Consider the following 25,334-nt stretch of genomic DNA (forward strand, 5'->3'; position numbering starts at 1 on the left):
TCTGTTAAAACATCAGTGTTAAATAAGAAGAGCAGATTAATAAACTAAAAACATAGTATGATGCCATTTATGGGGCAGCAGGGGGAATCTATGTAAGCATATAAGTAATCTGAGAAGAAGTACATCCCACTTTTAACAGAGATTATTTCTCAGTGGTAGAAGGACAAAATGCATGAGTGTGTGTGTGTATGTGTATGTACTTTGTTCTATTGGTACGTTGGTCTTAATACTAATTCTATTTCTTGGTATTTATCTTACTGAAATAATCATAGGTATATATATCACATTATTGTTCATAATAGCAAAAAAGTCAAAAATAGCTTGTATTGACAATAAGATATTGGTCAGATAAATTTTGAAATATTCCTAAACAATGAACAAGGTTTTCAAAAGTCCAGAAGTCAGCAGATAATGGCCTGCAGAATAAGTCCAGCTGGTTGCCTCTTTTCTCAATAAAGTTTTACTGAAATATGGCCATGACCATTTATTTATTGCCTATGGCTACTTTCCAGCTCCCACAGCACAATTGTACAGTTGTGACAAGAGACCAAATTGCCAACAAAACCAAAAATATTTACTGTTTGGTCCTTAACAGGAAAATGTTGCTGAATCCTTGGGCTAGAAGAGAGTAATTAAAAATAATTTGTGGGAGAACAACATGGAAAACATTAATGACACATATACATATTTATTTATAAAGATTAAAAATATCAGATATATGAATTAAAAGACTGGAAGGATACATACAGAAATAGAATAAATTAATCCTAGGTGGAAAAAATAAAAAGATTATTATTTTCTCCTTTACAGTTTCTTGCATTTTCAAATTTTCTACAAAACCATGTATTGCCATTTTTAAAATCAAAGTAAAACCATCGACTTTCAAATATCTGATTTGCTGTGAGTATGCTCTTGCCTAAAGGAAAGAGTAGGTAACCATTCAAGTGAAAGTTGCTCAGTCGTGTCTGACTCTTTGCGACCCCATGGGCTGTATAGTCCATGGAATTCTCCAGGCCAGAATACTGGAGTGGGTAGCTGTTCCCTTCTCCAGGGGATCTTCCCAACCCAGGGATCGAACCTAGGTTTCCCACATTGCAGGTGGATTCTTTACTCACTCGTGTCCCTCCTAAAACATGATTCTACGTGAGAGTTAGAAATGAGGCTTCATTATTAGCCAAAGCATGCTGACTGCCACCAGGAAGTAAAAGCCCTATGCTTTGTTGAGGCAAAAGGCTTATACTTGACCTTGGGAATGCACTTTATTTTTTTCAGATTTTATTAACTAAACATGTTATTAATCAAGGGCCAAGTTCAAGGTCCTGACAATCTACTTAAGAGGGTGAATCTTAGGGACCGGAGGCATTTTAGAGCATGGATTAAGCTCCCTCATTTTACAGTGAAGTCAGAAAGGTTAACAACTTGTCCGCGCAGCCCATTTAGATCTAGGCAGACTCCATGCTGAGTTCTGCAAGATAAATGGAAGTAAATGAGGGAGAAGAAAGGAGCAGGGATTCCAGCTTGCTTTGGCTTACACAAAAATCAAAGTCCACAGTCTGTAACCATATGGCCAGGCTAATTAAAGTAAGTTTATGTTTATTTTTTAAGAGGAATGTTACTATTTAACCACTTTCTTTCCTGTCTCTATTTACATACTAAAGTACTGGTCACTCTTGTTATAACAATACATCACATAACTGTTTCTTGGGCATGCATTTCACAATAGGTAGATAAGTCTTCTTACTTCACCTGTGTCTTTTCTTTCCAAGATACTGGATTTCATTTTTTTTAATTTGTTGTATTAAGACAAAATTTACCTTCAGTGAAATGTACAGTTCAGCTTTGACAAATGCATATGCCCATGGTAACCAGCACCCCAATCAAGATGTAAAACATTTCCATCTCACCCCCTGGAAAAATGTTTCATGTCCCTTTCTCAGTCAATTCTGGCGTCTGCCCTGATTTATATCACTAGGAGTTAGGTGTGCCTTTCTAGAACTTGTTATAAATGAGTTCTTTCAGTATGTAGAAGATCCCTTGGAGAAGCAAATGGCTACCCACTCCAGTATTCTTGCCTGCAGAATCCCTTGGACAGAGGAGCCTGGTCCTCTGGCTACAGTCCATGGGGTTGCAAAGAGTTGGACACAACTGAGCAACTAAGTACAGTAGTCTATTTTACAAAGAGATGGAATCCCCCTCCTCTTCTGTTGAAGGACATCTGGACCAGTTTGGGCATTAAACAAAAATATATATTCTGATCCTACTTGAAATGGATTTTGTTACTATTGAGATTCTGCCTTCTACCAATACTTTTCAGGGTCCTCCCTCCCCTCATCTCCTCTCCAGGAAAAGCATAATACATTCAACTAAAGAAGAATGATATGGGTAATATTGAAGACGGGCCAGTTTATTTATTCATCATAAAAGTCTGAAAGGCTGAATATAGAAAACAAGTTAATATACTGGCCAGTCTCACAATCTAATTTTGGAAAAGGCAGGTAAAGTTGCAAGAGGTGAAAAAGGAAAGCAATACCACCAACCTGTAGAGTCAGGGCCCAGAGATAATTATTACCATTACAGCTTATACTCATTGAGCCTGAACTAAATGCTAGACATTGTGCTAATTAATTACTTCATGTAATCAATCCTTACACTTGATGTAGGCACCTTGGTTAACCCAGTTTCCTGTAGGGTAAATGGACGCTCAGAGAATGTGCACAGAAGTACCTATATACTATATGTGGAAGTATGTATGAAGGAGTATATATGAAGCAAATCATAGAAATGTAAAGGAAATGAAGGGATTAAATTTTAAATGGCTAGTGGAGTTGTGCAACTAAATAATATAGTTAGCATTTCAACTTTTCCTTTCATTAGCATTTTGCAAACTCTTCTTAAGCCATAAACTCTCTTTGTTCATGCTCATTGACTCTGGATGGGTATCCTATGTAGCATTTCCCTCCCAGGGAATTACAAGCCAGCTGGACAACTGTAGTTTTACAAATAGAGTAATTTAACACCTCTCTTTTTAAGATTTAACACCACTCTTGATAACAAAATAATAGTACTTAGATATTTTGGATATACTGTTACCAACAATTCTGGCTGAAATCCAGCAAGAAGGATTCCAGTGGGAAGGTGAGTGGTTTAAATGATCTTTGGGGATTCCATTTAAAAATGTTTCCCTTAATACTCCTCTCCTCTTCCTTTCCCTCTCTCCCCATCCCAAAGATCTTTTGGTATTCCTTTCCTTTACTGCTACTGATTATTATATTATTCCTCTATTTAAAGTAGGATGGATGAAGCAGAAAGTATTCCTTTTTCTGACAAGAAAGGCCTGAATATCATTTGGGAAAATTCATCCTTAAGAAGCCCTGGATAAGCTATATGTTTCATGTTAAAATAATTTATCCATAGTATGTGTTATGAACAAGATGCCTTTCTGAATTAGTTTGCAAGGGCTGCCATAACTAAGTACTACAGACTTATTTCCTCAAAGTTCTGGAGGTTAGAAATCTAAGAATCAAGGTGTTGGTAGGGTTGATCTCTTCTGAGTCCTTTCTCCCTGTCTTGTAGATGGCCATCTTCCTCCTGTGTTTTCACATAGTCTTCCCTCTGTGTCTGTCGCTGTCCTAATCTCTTCTTCTTAAAAAGACACCAGTCATACTGGGTTAGGGTCCCCTTACATGACCTCATTTTACTCTACCTCTTTAAAGGCCTGTCCCCAAATACAGTCACATTCTGAGGTATTCGGTATTAGGACTTCAATATATGAATTTCAGGTGAACACAATTCAGCCCATAATACTTCCTATCTGCATCACAGAAGTAAGAGACTTACTTAGGAAAACAATGTGAATGCAATTATATCCTGTGTAATGTCAGAGAAAAGGGAGGAGCCATAATTATGGAAAATTAAAGACAGACTTGGAAAGCATTAAACAATTCTTAATATGTCAACCTCAGCATTTCTGGTTTGGTATCATAGCTAGAACGATACTGTCACCCCTCCTCGCCCAATTTGCTTTTTATATTGCTAGCTACTTAAACCCTCCAAGCAAATTTTTGGATTAGGTCTCGTGCTTTACCTCGGCCACACGCTGAAACGCACGCTGAGCTTTCACTTTCAGCACAAAAGAGCTATTACCACCATCCAGGGCAAGTTCTAAGCGCTTTATTCCATCACCCGCCCTCCCCCACCCTCTCACTACTATTCCCCACCCATCCTTTCCAGAGTGTTGGTCACCTACATCTACAAATTCTACACATTGCATTTCCGTCATCCTGCTGTTTCCGGGTGGAGGAAAGGATCATTTCTTTCTCCGAATCCCGATTTTAGATAAAGCAGCAATCCTGTCTTTTTGCTCCAGGAGACGGGGCGGGGACCTCTCTCTCAGCTCAGGGTAAAAGTGCTAATGTTTAGGCTGAGTCATATGATCGGCCTATCGACCTGGCACGGTTTAAGCACGCAATTGACAATGGACACAAGAAGTCCGATAACCAACCAGAGCGTAAATACGTGCGAGCATCTTTTTTCCAGCGCTAGGTCACTGCCAAGTCCGACCCAGCGGAGGGGCGCGACCCGGCTTAAGCAACCAACTTTCAGACAGCGAGCCCAGCCTGCTCCGCAGACCTCTAAAGCGCGGTTGCGAGCGCGTCCCCGTTTTCGCTCGGGCGCCGCTGATTGGAGGGACAGGCGGAGGTGGGCGCAGCCAATCCGGAGTGGCATCCGCGGCTCCTCCCCGCCCCTGGGCTTCCAGGGGAGTTGGCCCTGGGGCCGGGCACCAGTGTCGGGGAACACTCTCGTGGGGTCTGCGGCAAGAGCCCCGGGCTGCAGACACCGGCGCACAGGCCATGGCCTCCCCCGGGCTTCCCCAGCCCCCCACCGAGGACGCGCCCTGGCCTCTGCGCCTCCTGCACGCGCCCCCGGGGCTGCTGCGGCTGGACCCCACGGGCGGCGCGCTCCTGCTGCTCGTCCTCGCCGCGCTGCTGGGCTGGAGCTGGCTGTGGCGGCTCCCGGAGCGGGGCATCCCCCCGGGGCCCACGCCCTGGCCCGTGGTGGGCAACTTCGGCTTCGTGCTGCTGCCGCCTTTTCTCCGAAGGAAGAGCTGGCCGTATAGCCGGGCGAGAAACGGAGAAAGGAATACCTCGGGTCAGGGCGTGCAGTTGCTCCTGACCGACCTGGGCCGTGTGTACGGCAACATCTTTAGCTTCTTCATCGGCCACTACCTGGTGGTGGTCCTCAACGACTTCCACAGCGTGCGAGAGGCGCTGGTGCAGCAGGCTGAGGTCTTCAGCGACCGCCCGCGGATGCCGCTCACCTCCATCATGACCAAGGGGAAGGGTGAGCTGGGCCGCGCCTTGGGGGTCACGGGCCGTGTGAACGCGCGGATGGGGCTGCAGGTGCGCAGAGGCTGTGGGTTCTGTGCCCCTGCGGCGGCGCACCTGGCCCGCCTCACACCTGCGCCCGGACGGAGGTGGAGGGAGGCGCGCCTCCCACTCCCGGTGCCTTTGAGATCCCATCCGTCCAGCTGTGATAGACTCCATCCGCCCCAGGAGTATTCACTCCTTCCCAGAACAAGGCCTCACTCTTCAGGCTGTGTTCCCCATGAGAAACTTTGGCCTGGTTAAAAAGAGAGAGGGATATTTACACCGTTGGCCTCCTGAGTGCAAGAATTTAATGTGATTATTTTCCCATAAGATAGGAGCCAATTGACAAACCTAATACATCAGGTTCAGAGCCTCTGTGATTCCTGCTTATGGAAGTCTAAGTCGGGCAGTTTTGAGGGTTGGTAAACATCTTATCTGCTGCAGTCGAATATCACAGTTGCCCTTTGTTTATCAGTGTTCCCTCTGTTTTATTGGCCGGCACAGGTCCCAGGCTATTTTTCCATCAGTGTCAATACTATCCTTAACTCAGGTGTTAATTTCAGTGTCTTTCCTGCAGGGAGTTTTGGTTTTGTGTTTTTTTTCCCCTCACTTCTGCTCCAGGTAAGTTACGCTCCCTTGTTAGAACTTGTTTCATTCCAAAAGTACTTTTTCTTCCCTGCAGTTATCAGTCCTGAGGCTTCAGAATTTTGTAACCTTGGGCTCAAAGGTGTGTCTTCACCACTAGATTGACATCTAGGAGGACAGAGTAATTCCTTGTCCTTCCTAGCACACAGTAGCGTAGTAGTGTAGTGTGTGTGTGCTCAGTCGTGTCTGACTCTTTGCGACCCCGTGGACTGTAGCCCACCAGGCTCCTCTGTCCATGGAATTTTTCAAATAAGAACACTGGAGTGGGTTGCCAGTACCTTCTCCAGGGAATCTCCTGACCCAGGGGTTGAACACCTTGTCTCTTGCATCTCCTGCATTGGCAGGCAGATACTTTACCATTGTGCCACCTGGAAGTAGGAGTCAGTTAACTGTTAAGTAAATGAACTACTGCTTCCCCTTCTTGGAATGTGGCATAAAGAGATGCAGGCTTTTTAAACTCTGATTAAGCCAGATTTTTGCATCAGGATTTTAAATGAATAGTAAAGATGATCTTAATATTTTAATGTTTAAAACATTAATTTTTATATTACTGAAAAACAAATTACACATGTCACAGTCCATACCTCACCCTCTCCATGCCTTCACACAGGCTGCTGGCTTCTACCTGGAATTCTCTTCTGATCTCATGGCCACCTGGAGAACTTCTGCCTCCTTTTCTTCTCTTTCTCTCTCTTTTTTTTAATATGGTGAAGTACAGATAGCATAAAATTTACCATCTTAATCATTTTTAAGCATACAGCTCAGCGGCATTAAGTCAATAATAACATTGTTTGTGAAACCATCACCACTATCTCCAGAACTCTCTTTATCTTGCAAAACTGGAACTTTATACCCATTAAACAAACACTGAACACTCACTAAACATTAAAGAAGTCGCTAACCTCTGGCAACCACCATTCTATTTTCCATCCTAGGTAATTTATATAAGTGGAATCATGCAGTATTTATCCTTTTGTGACTGATATATTTCACCTCATATAATGTTTTAAGGTTCATCCATCTTGTGGCATGTGTGAGAATTTTCTTCCTTTTTAAGAGTGACTACTGTTCCATTTAATGTATACACTGCACTTTGTTTATCCATTCATCCTTGATGGACTAGTGGGTACTTCTACCTTTAGACTGTTATGAAAAATGCTGCTGTGAGTATGGTATATCTACAAATAACCGCTCAAAGTCCTGCTATCAGTTCTTTTGGGTATAAATCCAGAAGTGGAATTGCTTGATCATAGGTAATTTTATGTTTAATTTTTGAGTAACTGCCATATCATTTTCCATAGCAGCTGCACCATTTTACGTTCCTACCGGCAATAACCAACATTCCAGTTTCCCCACATCCTTACCAATACTTGTGCTCTGTTTTCTCATACCTGCTTAAATGTCTCCTCTCTGAGAATATGTTCTGTGACATATTTCTCTACCCTCCCAGGCAGAGGTGCATTACTCTTTTCTCTGTGATACCACTGTTTTCATTTAAACTCTCACCCCATTCCCTACCAGTCAGTCAGTAAGTCCCTACTGCAGATACATCCGTGTCCTATATCCATTCACTTTTCCCCATCTCCATCTTATCCAAGCTACAATCAATCAATTCTCATCTCTTACTGCAGAAGCCTCTTAACTAGGCTGCTTGCTTCTGCTCTGATCATTCATATATACAGCAATCAAAGGGATCTCTTTAAAAAAAAAAAAAAACACAAATCAGAACAAATCATGTCACTCTGCCACTGAAACCAATTGCTTCCAACCTATATGCCCTAAAGGATCTGGCTTCTGTCTGCCATTTGGACTTTATCTTTTTCTAGTCTCCCTTTCCTTGTACATTTCAAGTACAGTGTCTGCTCTGGACACACTAAGCTGACTCCTGGCAAGCTGGTGACTGCCTCAGGCTACTGGGTTTTGTTATCCTTGGGCCTGGAGTAACTTTTTGCTTGGCTGACTCTTTATCATCTCTTGGGTCAAATGTCACCTTTCACTCTTATTTTAGACACTGTCCAATATCATAACTTAATCTCATTCATATTTCACTAAACTCATTCATTAAACATTTTGAAAGCATTTAGCCTATTACCAACCCCACCTACCTCCAGAATGTGACCTCTGTGAGGGTAAAGATTTAGGTCATCTTATTAACCACTGTACCCCCACTAATTGGCACAGAGTAGGTAGTCGAGAAATGAATGAAGGCATGTACGCAAGCACCTATCGTTGTACTTAACACATTGTATTGTCACTTTTGTTGCCTGCCTGTCTTTTCCTCCTGATTTTTTAAAAGTAAGAATTAGATTTTCTTCACTGAGGTCCTTCTTGGTGGGTGTATAGTTTGGTCAATAATCCATAATAAGGCAGTTTTTTTTTAATTGGAGGATAATTGCTTTACGATATTGTGCTGATTTCTGCCATACATCAACATGAATCAGTCACAGGTATACGTATGTCCTCTCCCTCTTAAACCTCCCTCCATCTCCCTCTTCATCCCACCCCTCTAGATTGTCACAGAGCACTGGGTTGAGCTCCATGTGTCACACAGCAAGTTCCCACTGGCTGTCTGTTTTGCATACGGTGATGTGTATGTTTCCATGCTCCTCTCCCCATTCATCCCACCCTCTCCCTCCCCCACTGTGTCCTCAAGTCTGTTCCCTATGTCTGTGTCTCCATTGCTGCCCTGCAGATGGGTTCATCACAACCATCTTTCTAGATTCCATACACACGCATTAATATACAATATTTGTCTTTCTCCTTCTGACTTAACTTCACTTTGTACAATAGGCTCTGTCTCTTGGAGGAATTAATACTTTAAGTGAAGCACCAAATTATCCCGGGCTCTCAAGACTCTCTGAGAGACTCAGCTCAGCAAGATCTGAGGAGTGTCCAGGCGTTGCTCACTACCTGCTCACTCCCTTCAGTGCTGTTTCCAGTGGCAACATTGTAACATGTGAAATTGTCCAGAAGGAGGATGTATAGACTATAAGAGAAGGTGATATTAGGAACTGGAGACCAGTAGTGTTATTGAATGTTTCTTACAAAATGTTTTTAAAGAATTTTGCTACTAAAGTTCGTGAGACTAGCAGAGATGTTATTAGAAGGATCTAATAACAAGCTGTGATCCAACTAATACTTAAAAACTGCCTTATTATATATAATAAGGCAGTTATCATTATATGTAATATAATAAGATAGTTATTATACATAAATATATTGTAAGGCAGTTATTATTATACATAATAAGGTAGTTATATATAATAAGGTGGTTATTATTACATATATAAGGCAGTTATATATAACAAAGCAGTTCTTAAGTATCAGTTGGATCACAGCTTGTTATTAGATCCCTCCTTATTTAGGAAAGTCTTGGGTGCCCAGGATAATATGCTGCTTCAGTGTCTGACCTAAAGTATTAATTCCCCCAAGACACAGGTAGGACTTCTCAGGCAATGCTGCTCTGGTGTTCTGGTGGATATATGTTGGGCAAATGTGCTGGAAGAAATTTCTGTTGCTAATGAAGGTGGTTGACAGGAGAAGGTAAAGCAAGAACCATATGTAGCAAGGGAAATGCTTATGGATTTTACTTGGAATAAACAATAGGCCATCTGCATAGGAATATGTAGATAGTCAAGGAATCTTTAATGGAATTATTTCAAGGGTGAAGAATAAAACAGTAGAAGGTGGATTTATCTCAAGATGCCCATCAAGGGACAAAGGAGCAGATGAGTTCTGGGTTGACTTCATAGGTCTAGAAGTGGAGGGCATGGTCAGCTTGAAGGAGATCGGCCACAGGAGTGAAAGGCTGAGAGACTCAGCTCAGCAAGATCTGAGGAGTGTCCAGGCATTGCTCACTCCCTGCTCATTCACTTCAGTGCTGTTTCCAGTGGCAACATTGTAACATGTGAAATTGTCCAGAAGGAGGATGTATAGACTATAAGAGAAGGTGATATTAGGAACTGGAGACCAGTAGTGTTATTGAATGTTTCTTACAAAATGTTTTTAAAGAATTTTGCTACTAAAGTTCGTGAGACTAGCAGAGAAGGAATGTTTCATAAACAGTGATGTGCTGGAAATTGTTCACTTAACATATTGTCATGTTCTAGCATGTAGGGAAGTTATTTATTTGAGTTTTTCAAATGATTGTGCTTAGACAAGTTGGTGTTCTTTTTAAGCATAAGAACTATAGTCAGCTAAATAGACCGTAAAGATGTTCTACAGTAGCTATGTCCATCAAACCTATTGATCCATCTGATTCTGTTCCTGAGCAGGATAGTTAATAAAGCTACAAAGTCAGGTTAAGAGGTACAGACTACTAGGTATGAAATAAGTAAGCTACAAGGATATATTGTACATCACAAGGAATATAGCCAATATTTATAATAATGTTAAATGGAGTATAATTTAAAAATACAGAATCATCTTGTATACCTGAAACTAATTTTGTATACCTGAAATTATATTGTAAATCAACTCTACTTCAAATAAACAGGTTATTAAGTCAGAGCCAAGGCTACCCAAGGAGTACTTTACTTACCAGAATGGCATAGTTTGAAAACCTCAAGGCAAAACTAATAAATGTAAATTATTCCAAAGTGGTATCACCATGGAATACTTGACTGAAACATTTGAGTCCTTCTCCGTTATTTTTCAGGTTATAAATAGAGAATAGAGGGTTTTAGAAGAGCTTTTCTCTCTAGCGGTGAAAATGGGAGAATGGGCATCTCAGGGTAGCTCCTGATTCTTGGAGAACCTGGTTCACAGTAAGAAAGAAGAAAGTCAGGCAGGCAGAAAGAAGTGAAAGTGGGTGCGGAGAGAAGGAGTCCTGTGACATTTAGTCCTCTCCGAGGTGGTGATACCCAGCTCTTTCTGCTTTTTGAGTCCGTCCACAGCCTACTTGGCCTTTTTGCCAAACTAGCTTGAGGGTATGTTTTGTCTTTTCCAAACCAGAGTCCTGATTTTGCTTTGGAGTCATTTTATTTTTCAGTGTTTTTTATCCCCCTTGGGATGAAGTCTTTGTAGACAACAATTGTATACATAAGAATGGAGATGTCAAAAAAAAAAGAATGGAGGTGTCAACAATTGGAAGATATGCCTGAACCTTTTCCAAACACTCTAAGACTCTAAGCCATTCTGGCTTCACGACCAGGGTATTTTACAAGGTTTGAAACCCTGATGCCATTAATTCTGTCCATGCCTCTCATTCCTGATATTCTCAGACACTGTCTCCTTGGTTACGTCTTATGTCTTGCACCTCATATCTGTCAAAGTGAAATTGTTAGTCACTCAGTCGTGTCCTAGTTTTGCAACCCCATGGACTGTAGCTTGCCAGGCTCCTCTATCCCTGGAATTCTCTGGGTAACAATACTGGAGTGGGTTGCCATTTCCTACTCCAGGGGATCTTCCTGACCCAGGGATCAAACCCAGGTTTCCTGCATTTGAGGCAGATTCTTTACCATCTGAGCTTCTGGGGAAGTCCTCATACCTGTCAAGTTGTTGTCAATACCCAATGCCCAAGTACCAGCCTCTCTTGAGAGGGTTCCCTCCATTTCCCCGCCTTATCTAAACCTGAATTTTTCCCTAAAGATAATTCAGCCCCTCTTTAACTTTCCCCAAGTTCTTTATTTTTCTAAAATGTGCCTTCATATACATCCTTATTTACAAATGAAGTATCATTCAGATGTCCTGAGAAGTACTGCTTTCACTCACCTGACAGGATGCTCTTTCTTCTGTTTACATTGAAACCTCAATAGCCTCCAACATACAACATTTAATACAATGTATCCCAACAATGGAACATTCAGTATAGTCCAGCATACAGCATTCAATGCTGTACAGTCCAACAATGCAACATTCAATACCATACATACCAATTATGCAACTTTAGTGCAACCCACCATACAACATTCAATATGCTATGCGACTTCAGTAGAGTCCAGCATAAAACAGTATATTAGAGTTGTTGATTTTATCCAGTTCCTCAAAAAACTGAAAGCATCTTGAGAACAGCGACTGTGTCTTTTAAATCCATATGCCCTTAGTAGCTGGCACATAGGGGACTCTAAATAAATATTGGAAAAACTAATAGAGGGCATTTTGCTAGATAAGATGTTTCTAAAATCCAAATGTATGGATTTAAAGATGAGTTTAAAGGTGAGAATTTGAAAGATGATGAGTAGATGACACAGACTGAGGACATAACAAAACAATAAAATCCCTTGAGAAATAGGACAGACCAGAGATGTCATATGTGACATCTTAAATTAGATGGTAGTTAAAATTAGAATAAAATCCTGAAGTTACAGTGAGAGACCATATCTCTCCAAGGAAAGAGAAGAGAGCCCAATAACACAGCCTCTGAATGCTGACAGCAGCAAAAGGTTTGGGCATGGTTAAAGACAGGAAGTGTGACTAAGCTGTGGTTCCCTAGAAAATAGTTTATGGGGCTTTAGTAAACAAAGAGAGCCTGGTTTCAGGAGTAGCTAATATATTTTTATTCCTTCTTTGTCTTGAAAATCACACACTACACCAGAGGGACTTTTCACAGAAGCCACCTACTCCATCCATGATGAAATGTACCTATAACCCTGTACCACAACATCTGAAGACAAAAAGCGGAGACAGGATTGGCAAATGACTTCAAAGAGTGGTGGGTGACCACCCTTAAGTTTCTACAGAGGGAGGTACTAGTGGAGTGTGGTACAGTTCTTCCTAAGGAGTCCCAGAAAGGCTCAGGAATCAGAAGTACCAATGATCACAGGAGATAGGGATGAGCCAGAGAGCTGAAAACAGCAATTGCTTGAAGTGTGTATAAACTAGAGTTAGACCAGTTCCTTACCACCACCACCTTCCCTGCAGAAAATAGAAAATAGATGCTTTTGAAGAACTTTGGATTTTAGTGACCTCTTGGTCAGCCAGTGATTTGAAGTAGGGAGGGGAATGAGGGCAGAGAGATATGACCTTGTACCATGCAAGATGAAAATCTACCACAATGAGAAGCCTGTGCGCTACAACTGGAGAGTAGCCCCCACTTGCCGCAACTAGAGACAGCCAGAGTGCAGCAACGAAGACCTAGCACAGCCCCAAAACTAAAGAAATAAAGAATAAGGAAGGCATTACATGATGATAAAAGAAACTCTTTTTTTTTTTAACCTGGAAGATAAAATATTTCTAAATTTGAATGTAGCTGACAGTGTTGTCTGGCATGTATTAATATATGTACCTAACAACATAGATACATAGATATATAAAATTTTTGTGTATTTTAATTATATATTTTAATTCTTAAAATATTTTATATATACATATATAGATATATATCGGAGAAGGCAATGGCAACCCACTCCAGTACTCTTGCCTGGAAAATCCCATGGACACAGGAGCCTGGAGGGCTGCAGTCCATGGTGTCGCTAAGAGTCAGACACAACTGAGCGACTTCACTTTCACTTTTCGCTTTTTACTTTCATGCATTGGAGAAAGAAATGGCAACCCATTCCAGTGTTCTTGCCTGGAGAATCCCAGGAACGGCGGAGCCTGGTGGGCTGCCGTCTATGGGGTCGCACAGAGTCGGACACGACTGAAGAGACTTAGCAGCAGCAGCAGCAGCAGATATATATATATATACATATATATATATGTATATGTATATGTATATATACACATACACATAACAGAAGCTTACATAATTGCAAAAAGAAATTGACAAGTACCATTAGAGCAAAATATTTTAACATAAGTATTTGAATAGTTGAGAGATCAGGCAGATAAAAATTTGGTAAGGATAAAGAAGATTTGATTCTAACAGTTATCTAGCTTTCTTTGTTGGAAAGGACCTTACAGTGGCATGCTTAGTGTATTTATTACCTGTAGTGGGTCATTTTTTAGTGCTCTCATCCTTCATATGAAAAAAAGCTTTAATAAGGTCATGTAACAGTATGCAAAAATCACTATCTTTTCGGTTTCTTCTTTAGTTTCAAAATGACAATTTTAAAATGCTAAATTTCAATTGTATTGGATACATGTATATGTATGGCTGAGTCCCTTTGGCTCTTCACCTGAAATTATCACAACATTGTTAATTGGCTATACTCCAATATAAAATTAAAAGTTTTTTAAAAATTTCAAAAAAAGAGGACCTTACGCTCAACAATTGCTTATATAAAAATTCTTCCCTACTTTATTTGGAGATTTATTAAAATTGATCACATACTAGACTAAAAAGCTAACCTCATCGATGTAAAAAATCAGCATAAGCCAGTTAACCTAGGTGGCAAAAGAGAATCATAATAGAAGAACAATTTTATACTTAAAATGCATTGAAAAGACATGCAAACAATACTTGTGGACTGCAGCTAGAGTGGATCTCAAAGGCAACTGTAGAGCCTTTAAAAGTGAAAGTGTTAGTCTCTCAATAGTGTTGGACTCTTTGTGACCCCATGGACTGGAGCCCAAGGCTCCTCTGTCCATGGGATTCTCCAGGTAAGAATACTGGAGTCGGTAGCCATTCCCCTCTCCAGGAGATCTTACCAACCCAGGGGTGTCTCCTGCATTGGCATGCAGATTCTTTACAATGAGCCACCAGGGAAACCCTTGTAGAACCTTCACTATCCTTTATTAGGATAAAGGTCTGAAAATTAGTGGGCTTCCCTGGTGGCTCAGTGATAAAGAATCTGCATGCCAATGCAGGAAACGTGGGTTTGATCACTGGGTTGGGAAGATCCCCTAGAGAAGGAAATGGCAATACACTCCAGTATTCTTGCCTGGGAAATCCCATGGACAGAGAAGCCTGGTGGGCTACAGTCCATGGGGTCCCAAAGAGTTGGACACAACTTAGCAACTAAACAACAGCAGCAGTATACAATAAAGCAGACTAGACAACCTGTAAATGGAGCTGCCTGTATACAGCAAATGTATGACAGAGGTAGTGTTGTAGATCAGTATAGAAAAGGAGAAACTGTTCCAAAAATGGTGCTTGAATAACAGATTATCAAAATAGGAGGTAAAGTGGATTCCTTCTTCACAACAAGTAGGAATACCTAACATAAGTATAAACTCCAGGTAGGCTATAGAGACTTAAATGTGAAAAAGCAAAATGTTTTAATTTTACAAGAAAATAGTTGTATTTATGAACCTGTGGTGGGAAAAGACTTTTAAAATAAGATACACAGCACAAACCACTAAGAAAAGATTGGTAAATGCAACTACCTTCATGTTTAAAACTTGTTTATCAAGTAATAACATGAAAACATAAAAAAAGCAATTCACGTGATGGAAGACAGTATCTCCTTTGCATGTAAAAGATAAGAAGAAAATTGCACAGTTTATAAGTACAAATCACAGAATAGGAAACTTGGACAATAGCCATATGAGAAGCTGCTTCAACTCACTGTAACAATCAGGGACATGCAAATAAAAATCAGAGTGAGATGCATTTCAGCCCTCTGGCAAAAATAAAAGGTTGATAACTGCCAAGTGATGGCAACTATTTGACAAGAGATCGTTAATATACTTCTGATAGGCACACTTTTGGGGTCTTTCCCACTTTGGAGAGGAGTTTGGCAATATCTAGTCACATTGAATGTGTGCATATTTTATGACACATCAATGTACTCTTAGCAATGTTTTAAAAATTCTGATGGAGGGGGAAAGGTACAATTAATACATTTGCAAAAATCTTTAGAAATTTGTCTCTGATGTATCCTTTCCCAGGAAACTACTAGAGGATAGGCTTCAACAAAATACAGGAGTAAAGAAGAAAAAGACATAGATTCCAGGGAAATGGGTTCAACACAGGAAGGTCCAAAAAATTTTCTATGCTACGCTACAACGCTTCAGTGTTCAATTCTTTGCGACCCTATGGACTGTAGCTGACCAGGCTCCTCTGTCCATGAGGTTCTCCAGGCAAGAATACTGGAGTGGGTTGCCATGCCCTCCTCCAGGGGATCTTCCCAACCCAGGGATCAAACCCATGTCTCATGTCTCCTGCATTGGCAGGCAGGTTCTTTACCATTAGCACTACCTGGGAAGCCCCTAAAAAAACTTGTAGATGGTGACAAATGGAAGTCATAAAACACCTAAACAAAAGGCCTAGAAAGAATATCATATTTGAGCAGATATGTGGAAGATTCCAGGCAGGAAAATGAACCTGATCAATCATTCAAAACGTTTGACCATATGGCTGTTTTTTTTATTGAGAATCATTTTACATAGACATCAGAGATCATGAGAAGACTTAGCCACTGAGATATAGGTCTTTATTTCATTCTCAGCTGTATTCACAGCATCCCAGTGTCTGGTACATAGTAGGCATGCAGAAATATTTGTTAAGTGAATGAAGCATGTCCTTGAAGGTAGCAGGAATGAAGTAGATGAAAAATGGGAAGGAAGGAGGAGATCTGGCTGAAACAATAAAGCACACCATGGAAAAGAGGAGGATGAAGTAAGTGACAGGAAGCAAGGAATACCTGAGAACAATTTGATACAACATCTGAGAGCAATTCTGTTGGGTTTGATGGTGAAAGATGTATAACGTAAGTGAGAATCAAATAAGATGTAGTTGTGAATGTCCTAGAGTTCAGATGCTTTTAAATTAGGGCTGTTTGCAACAGCAGATATTTTAGATTACTTGCCAGTTATTTGATCCAAGCTTGACCACTGTTCTAATTCAGTTGGGTCACTGATTTATTCAGCTAATACTTAACAAGCTCTTCCTCTGTGTGTAGCACGTGCCGGAAGTTTGGATTTTAATGATGAGCAAACTCAGATTTTGTCTCTGCCCTCGTGTGCACTCTGTTACTGTGCTTCTTCTTCTGTTCAGAATGTTGAGAATATGGGTGTAGCTAGCTTGAGACATTTTCTAAGTCTGGGTTCACTTTAAGAGATAAGATTTTGAAATTTATGTAACTCTAGAAATCGAATCTTGTTTTCTCTCATTTCACCAGGAATTATAAGCTTTTTAGCTAAGTTTTCTAATGAAATTCATTATGATTTTTGTTATTAGAAACATAACACTATCTGGATAAATAAATTTTGCCAATCGTTCTTCCTGGCTGGTGGTCCTTATCTGTACGTATATGAGCTTTGCACAAGTGACTTGAGAAATACAAGTCCACTTCATGGTTGGTCCTCTTCAGTATTAATTATCAAGCATTGCTGTCTCTCACTTTCTTTCCTTGGTTTCCTTTTGCAGGGATTGTTTTTGCACATTATGGTCCAGTCTGGAGACAACAGAGGAAGTTCTCTCATTCAACTCTTCGTCATTTTGGCTTGGGAAAGCTTAGCTTGGAGCCCAAGATTATTGAGGAGTTCAAATATGTGAAAGAGGAAATGCAAAAGCACGGAGGAGCCCCCTTCAATCCTTTCCCCATTGTCAACAACGCCGTCTCTAACATCATTTGCTCTTTGTGCTTTGGTCAGCGCTTTGATTACACCAATAGTGAATTTAAGAAAATGCTTAATTTTATGTCACGAGCATTAGAAATTTGTCTGAACACCCAGCTCCTCCTGGTCAACATATGCTCCTGGCTTTATTACCTTCCTTTTGGACCATTTAAGGAATTAAGACAGATTGAAAAGGATTTAACCATTTTCCTTAAAAAAATCATCAAAGACCATCGCGAGTCTTTGGATGTAGAGAACCCACAGGACTTCATAGACATGTATCTTCTCCATGTGGAGGAGGAGAAGAAAAATAATAGCAATAGTAGTTTTGATGAAGATTACTTATTTTATATCATTGGCGATCTCTTCATTGCTGGCACTGATACCACAACTAACTCTTTGCTTTGGTGCCTCCTGTATATGTCACTGCACCCCAACATTCAAGGTAATAAACAGATGTTTCCTTTATTCATGGCAAAACCAGGATATTTAAATCAGGATCAACAACGTTGGTGATCCTGTGTCTCCTATCAATAAGCAACGTCTTCAGGCTGGAAAACAAAATGGAAATGCTTGCATCTCATAGGGAATTGGTAAGGTGTTAACAATGAAACTCCCAAGATTGTAGACAGTGGCACTAAGGTCACAGCTTGCATGCATCTGCTTTAAATCTCTACAGGTCTGGTTCTGTGTGAAGTAGGATGAAGAAAGAACTTTAGAGAAGACTTTTAGAGTTGAAAAGTATCATAATCATCTAACTCATCCATCTTTTTTGAAAATGAGACCAGAGGCCCAGAGTTCTGTGATTTTTACAAGGTCACAGAGCTAGTTCCACCACATCAATACCAGTAGGTAGTGAATATCAGTGGAAGTTCACAGTGGAAGCACAGGGGGAAGAAGTGTATTCATTTTCCATTGCTCCTACAACAAATAACCATACACTTAGTGACTTAACACAAATTTGTTACATTAGAGTTCTGTACATTAGAAGTCTGACACTGTCTCAGTGAGCTAAAATCAAGACATTGGCAGGGCTGCATGCCTTGCTGGGCATGCTGGAGGAGAATCCATCTCCTTGCCATTTCCAGCTTCCTTGGCCGGTGGCCCCCTTGCTCCCGTCTTTGAAGCCATCCATCTTGTATGTCTCTGGCCATTTTTTCATAGTCACATCTCCCTCCGACTCTAAACTGGGAGAAGTTCTCCAATTTTAAAACCCATGTAATTAGACTGGGCACACTGAGAAAATCCAGCATAATCTCCCCAGCTCAAGGTCCTTCATTTAATCAAAGTCCCTTTACCATATAAGATAGCATATTCATAGGTTCTAAGGGATTATGGACATCTTGGGGGACCATTTTCTGCCTACTGTGGATGGGGTTTTTGCCCACCTACATTCATTAACTATTGATGAGTAGCAAATTATCCCAAAATGTAGCATCTTAAAAGAACAACCATTCATTATGTCACATAGTTTCTCAGGCTCAGGAATTTGGAGCAGCTTAGCCTGGATGTTCTGCATAGGATTTCTTACGAAATTATAATCAAGATGTTAGCTGGGGCGACTTGTAGACTTGACTAGGACTGAAGGATCCTCTAGCAAGATGGTTCGTCCACATGACAGCTGGCGGGCCTTGCCCTTCAGACCTTGACTTGGCTGCCAGCTTCTCCCAGAGTGAATGACCCAAGAGTGAGTGGTCCAGACAGAAGCCATGGTGGTCAACTCTAACCCAAGCTCAGAATGGTCATACCATTACTTGTCCCTATTCTGTTGGTCACAGAGACCAGTTTGGTATAAAGTGGGAGGGGACAGCACAAAGATGGGACCACCAAGAGGTGGGGTCACTGGGGGTCATGTTGAGCCATCACACATTGTCACAGGTAAAAGCTTAGAAAGCCAATTCAAAGTTGATATGAGAGAGTGATTCACACTGGTCCTGAATCCAGTGCAGTTTCCCCGTGGCCCTTCTATCTGCTCTGCCATGCTCTGTTAAGAGTTCCAGGCTGGTACAGAGTCCCTGGGACCAGCTGCCTCCACTGGGATATCTGACTGGTGCTTCACTTCACGGAGGCTAAGTCAGGTTCTACTGCCGACTTCCCAGCTGTGTGGATGTAGTGATGGGAAATGTGCATGGGAGGGCAGTCTCTCCTGGCTTATCCTTTGGATTATGCTTTCCTTTTGGGATTTTTTTTTTTTGTGTGTGTGTATAGAAAAGGTTCACGAAGAAATTGCAAGGGTCATTGGTGCTGACCGCGCCCCCTCCCTCACTGACAAGCCGCGGATGCCCTACACAGAAGCCACCATCATGGAGGTGCAGAGGCTGAGCACCGTGGTGCCACTCTCCATCCCTCACATGACCTCAGAGAAAACAGGCAAGTCCAGGGCCTTCCTCCTTGGAACGCCCTTGAAGGGAACCCAGCCCCTTCACCCAGAGGACCTGAGGTGATGGTGCGGTGGGGGTTTGGCATTGTCGTGGGTAATCAGATGTCCAGGGGATGCTTCAGCCTCACTGTCCCTGTCTGCTGTACTGGCTGGCGTTCCAGCACTGCCTGTCTGGTAAATAGCTCTCTAGCCTTCAAAGCACGTTCATATACACTGGTCAGGCAAATTGGACTGTCGTTTAAGGTGGCTGTATTGGCAGATACAGTAATTAACAAAGGTCCCTCTCAGTCCTCCTGTTCTTTGAGGTCCGAAGAGCTAGCCTAAATTTGGAATTAAGGAGTTCAACTGGGAATTACCCTTCATCGTTTTTAACAATTCTGCAACTGAAGCACAAATGGTGAAGAACTAGAAGAGCCCATCTGATTCTGGGGGCACATGTTTCAGCCTCTCACCTACAGTGACATCTCACCTACAGCACTCAGACTCTGTAAAGTTCCTTCATAGCAAGGAGCTGTCCTCTGGAGACAGCCTGTGATGAAATGGGTTTAAATCTACTTACAAGACAATTATAGGAGCCAGTCACTTATAAATGACATTGGATCACTCAACAGTTTCCTTGGTGGAAATTAGATACGTAGTGTGTGTGGCATCTTTGGGGCATTGTTTAAAGTACATATGATCTTGTCAGCTGGTAAGAGCCAGTGCTGACGTCCTGTATATCCCTTTAGTTTACCTTCTTCATTGCATTGTTGTGTGGACATAAAAGACTCTGTGAGCTGTAAAATTATATATAAGAAATATTGTTATCTGAAGTGAAGTGAAGTGAAAGTCGCTCAGTCATGTCCGACTCTTTGTGACCCTGTGGACTGTAGCCTGCCAAGCTCCTCTGTCCATGGAATTCTCCAGACATGAATGGAGTGGGTAACTGTTCCCTTCTCCAGGGGATATTCCCGACCCAGGGATCAAACACAGGTCTCCTGCATTGCAGGCGGATTCTTTACCATCTGAGTTTACTTGCTAAGTTATGTCCGACTCTTTGTGACTCCATGGAGTGTGGCTGCCAGGCGCCTCTGTCCATGGGATTCTCCAGTCAAGAATACAGGAGTGGGTTGCCATGCCCTTTTCTAGGGGATCTTCCCAACCCAGGGATTGAACCTGTGTCTCCTGCATTGGCAGGTTGGTTCTTTACCACTGAGCCACCAGGGAGGAATTTATAATTTTTTGGAACAGTTTACTTGAAATGCCACATGATTTCTATTTTAATGTTTCTCTTAATTATAATTTTTAATGGTTTGAATTTATTAACTCGGCATGCATCAGGGCAGCTCCTGTGCTCTGTCTCAGGCTGGGTCCAGGGACCGTGTGGAGACGATGACAGTTAATAATGTCTTTCCCCTGCCCTCAAAGTACCTGAAAATTTACTCTCAGAAGGTTAAGAACCTAGATACGTAACTAGCTCTTTTTTTCTTCAAACAGTGATGTTTACCGAAAGCTATTAGTAAAAGCATGTTGAATGACTCTGTGGTTTTGTTCTGTTTTAGTGCTCCAAGGGTATACCATTCCTAAAGGCACGATAATATTACCCAACCTATGGTCAGTACACAGAGACCCAGCCATCTGGGAGAAACCCAATGATTTCTACCCTGATCGATTTCTGGATGATCAAGGACAACTTATTAAAAAGGAAACATTTATTCCTTTTGGGATAGGTCAGTTAAACTTTTATTTTCTTAATGGTGTAATTAAGAAAGAAGTAGAACCAGAAGAATCTTTTATTATTTCATGATATTCTTTTAAAAATGTGTCTTTCTTGACAGGCCAATATATGAGACAAATAATTTAGATAATGCGTCTCCACTGTGTTCATTTCATATTTTAAAAAATGAAAGCAGTTGATTTTAAATCGTTAAATGTGACTAGAAATCTTCCTTTTTGAGTTGTCCAGGTGATTGTTTAAGTCCCAGAGACCTATTAGATTTAAGAGCAGCTTTCGACCTACCTGAACAGTGGGTGAGAGGGCGGGATCTCTGATCTCAGCACTTACTCTTTTAAGTTCCTAGATGAGGGCAAGGAGGCTTCTTTCTATAGAAAAGGAATGCTCCAGAGATTCTCATGTGATGTCTCTTCTCTTCAATCTTCCAGGTAAGAGCAGGGAAAGAGATAAGTAGGTATGGAGGAGACGAGGTAGCCTGCCTCGTTGGGTCTGTCTCCAGTTTCTATCTAGGATGAGCATAGATTTTTGTGAGTAGGAGTTAGCTAAAATGTGAACTTGGTAAAAATTCTGATCCACATAGACTGTGGGAAACCCTGGGGTATATGTGGCAATTTTATTTCAAACCTCTCTGTGTCTGCCTTTAAAACACTCAATTTAGAGTTTTCGTATAAATGTATCTCTTTTGAGGTAGGAAAAGGAGTGGTCTTGTAATCCCTTTTTTCTGGTCTCATTTTTAGGGAAGCGGGTGTGTATGGGAGAGCAGCTGGCAAAGATGGAGTTGTTCCTGATGTTCGTGAGCCTAATGCAGAGTTTCACCTTTGTTTTGCCTAAGGACTCAAAGCCAATCCTGACTGGGAAATATGGTCTAACTTTAGCCCCACATCCATTTAATATAATCATTTCAAAGAGATAAAGAACATCTCCATGAAGAGATGGTGCAGAGAATGTAAATACACATCCTTCTAAACAGATTCTTCTGTAATTAACAGTGGATCTGGCAACTCTGAAGATCTAGGTTGGGCTCAGATCAGAGAGAGACTGGAAAGAGGGTAGAAAACGTGGGACTTTTCCTTTTCAGGGGTTGGGGGGAGGGCAGTTCCTCTGCAGTAAACTTCAGCCATTTCAATAATGCATGTGACTTGGGGGATGGCAACCAAAGTAGTGGATGGGGAAGCAGGAGATACGGATTTTTATGCCCAGTGGGCTCCACCAGTGGGCATTTCTCATCTCTCAGTGCCTCAGTCTTTCCACATGGAAGGTGGCGGTAACAAAACCTTATATCTTGGCATGCATGTGTGCGTGCTAAGTCGCTTCAGTTGTCTCCGACTCTGTGATCCTATGGACTGTAGCCCGCTAGGCTCCTATGTCGATGCGATTCTCCAGACAAGAATACTGGAATGGGTTGCCATTCCCTTCTCCAGGGGATCTTCCAGACCCACGGATCAAACCTGGGTCTCCTGTGGCTCCTGCACCGCAGGCAGATTCTTTACCACTGTGCTACTGCAGACACTCATCTCAGCTTGAACGATGGTCAAATGCCCCATTTCTTTTCTGACATCACTAAGATACTGTGAAGTTCTGGAGAACAAATTCAGGAGAAGGAAGACCTACCTGTTTAAGACCCATGGAAACATGAAAGTGGTGTTCAGACTTTAATACTTCATCAGAGAAGGACGTGGGCTTGAGTGACAATGAATTAGAACTTAATCTTGGAACAGAACTTATGTCGGTTTTAGGGGACTTGTTATCGTTACCCTTTTATGATTTTAGTTTTTACTTTTTGTAGACATAGGATGAAGAGAACCCTTGTTCAGTATGTTGAGGAATGGATATGGTCTGAATGTATATGTCTGCCTTCTATTTCAACTACATGAACAGTGAGCCTAGATGAAGAAGTGGCTTCATGGCAGGATTCATTTCTGCTGTCTTTACCCACAAGGATGTAGCTCTAGCTTTTGACTTGAGCCCTGAATAGTGAGCTCGGGAAATTTGATACTGGGATTTATGAGGGAAGGATTCAAGCTGTACTGAACTCAGTTCCTTTCCTGTTCTTCCTTCCTGCCAGTGGGCCTAACATATCTCATCCCTGAAGACTTGCAAAGACAGGAAGGCATTCTTTTGCTTATTAAGATAACTACATTGTTTCTTAATAAATAAGCTCCCTCTGAAAGAGCAGTTCTCGAAAAAGGTAACGACCTCTTTCAGGAGGTGTTTGGAAATATGGGGGTGTGTTTTCAGTTATCACAGTCATGGGGTTGCTACTGGCCTTTTTTGCTGCCACGAAGCCAGGATGATAAATGTCTGAGCAGTCCTAGACAATGAAGAGCAGACCTGTCCACAGAGAACGTGCTCCAAAAGTAGCCAGGCCTTTCCTTTATTCTCCCATTATACTCTGTATATGGAAGGAATCGTGATATAATATGACCAGCTGTACTTTTTGAGCCTTCATTCTGGCACCATACTTTATGCTTCAGTTGAATACTTACGTAATTCTTACAGACTGTCCAGTAACAGGGTGGTATTTTGTAGCTGATGAAGCTCAAGTTTAGAGAAGTTAAGGACTTCGTGTAGTTATTAATAAAAAGTACCACTGTTGGTTTCACACCTACCAGTTTATAACAGGAGAGTTCTTCCTCTACCACTACTTGGTACCACCTCCACTAGATCCCATAGCAGCCTGTCTCTCTGGATTTTCAACATGGATAAATGAAATACAGGCCAATCTTTAGGTGCCTTGAGCATTTTTTGCTAATTAAAAAAAAACTAATGAATGAAACGCCTAGGCACTGTGAGTGAGTGGAGTTTGTTGTGCAGATCTTGGATGGGTGGTGTGGATTACCCTGCATCATGAGCAGGGCAGTGTTGTTCCTCATTTGGAATTGCATATGCTTTGGAATTGCACTATTAACTTTACATTAGCAAATTTATTACTCCTCGATTTATAAATTTTCAGTATTCCCTAAACAGTTTGCAGCTAATTTGAGAAAAAAACTATTCTGTGAGAGTATGTTGAAATCAGATGTTTATTAAACTTTAAAATATAATGCCTTAAACTGTAGCACTTTAAAAATATCTGTTTATGGCATATCACTGCAAAGACTGTTAGTGCTTTCCTCCCATGTGTTGATGTTTTATGATTTTGTACTTGATGATTTACTTGAAGTGTAAAAAGAATAGTACTTTGTTTTATAAGTCTGCCTGATACCTACTTTTAGTCCTCATCATGAACATAATTTTTGATGTTTTTATTAAACTTTTAATTTTAACTGAGATAGTGTCACTTCTGGATTTTGGGGGTTTTATTTCAGTTGCTAAGCAAAATTCTCTTTTACCAGATGTCAAGTTAGGGAGTGGAAGAGGGAACAGACCTCCAGTAAGAGAGAGATGGCCACATATAAGCATGATCTATAGGCTGGAGGATAATTCTTTTAAAATATGCTCTCTTTTACACAGTTACTCTCAGGGCTGTCTTAAAGCCCATGTTTCTTATTTCCCACATCAAAATCCAGCATGATTTGAAGGATGGATGAATCTGTACCAGCCCATGGTGGCCAAGTATCAAGTGCTTGTCTCAATTACACTTCTTAGCTCAGGAAGACGAGTTTTTAAAATACCCCACCCTATGGATTTTTCCTCTAGATGAGCCCACTGCCAGCCTTTTTCCATGGCCCAGTCTTCCTCCTATAGGTTACAGCTCAGAGGTCACCTCCTCCGGCACGGCTTCCACTAAAGTTCAATCTAAAGTGGCCTTTCCCGAGAACTCTCTGCTATAGACTGAATGTTTGTGTCCCTCACCAAGAATTCATTAGTTGAAATCTGATCCCCAGTGTGATGGTATTTGGAGGTA

The 25,334-nt window shown here is 41.3% G+C and overlaps 1 protein-coding gene across 2 annotated transcripts; it reads left to right on the forward strand.

Annotated features, from left to right (window-relative positions):
* The first annotated feature begins 4,746 nt into the window (after positions 1–4,746).
* On the forward strand, positions 4,747–24,757 carry CYP2U1 (cytochrome P450 family 2 subfamily U member 1). Of its 2 annotated transcripts, XM_081553407.1 has the most exons (5): positions 4,747–5,340; positions 17,203–17,838; positions 19,602–19,763; positions 21,315–21,482; positions 22,225–24,757. In XM_081553407.1, the coding sequence occupies exons 1-5, from the start codon at positions 4,851–4,853 to the stop codon at positions 22,398–22,400; spliced, it is 1,632 nt and encodes a 543-aa protein (XP_081409533.1). In that variant the 5' UTR covers positions 4,747–4,850; the 3' UTR covers positions 22,401–24,757. The 2 variants fall into 2 exon arrangements, with proteins under 2 accessions (XP_081409533.1, XP_081409598.1); XM_081553472.1 differs by lacking the exon at positions 19,602–19,763.
* Positions 24,758–25,334: the final 577 nt, after the last annotated feature.

The sequence above is a fragment of the Giraffa tippelskirchi genome, chromosome 1 (genome assembly GCF_054371585.1).
Source record: "Giraffa tippelskirchi isolate mGirTip1 chromosome 1, T2T-mGirTip1v1.2.pri, whole genome shotgun sequence".
Taxonomy (NCBI): domain Eukaryota; kingdom Metazoa; phylum Chordata; class Mammalia; order Artiodactyla; family Giraffidae; genus Giraffa; species Giraffa tippelskirchi.

What these genes read in the sequence shown, in the direction of transcription:
- CYP2U1 (XM_081553407.1), top strand. Translation starts at nt 4,851, where the DNA reads ATGGCCTCCCCCGGGCTTCCCCAGCCCCCCACCGAGGACGCGCCCTGG. An exon ending in ACTGCACCCCAACATTCAAG is followed by an intron (nt 17,839 to 19,601) that starts GTAATAAACAGA and finishes GTGTGTGTATAG; the next exon opens with AAAAGGTTCACGAAGAAATT. An exon ending in ATTTATTCCTTTTGGGATAG is followed by an intron (nt 21,483 to 22,224) that starts GTCAGTTAAACT and finishes TCTCATTTTTAG; the next exon opens with GGAAGCGGGTGTGTATGGGA.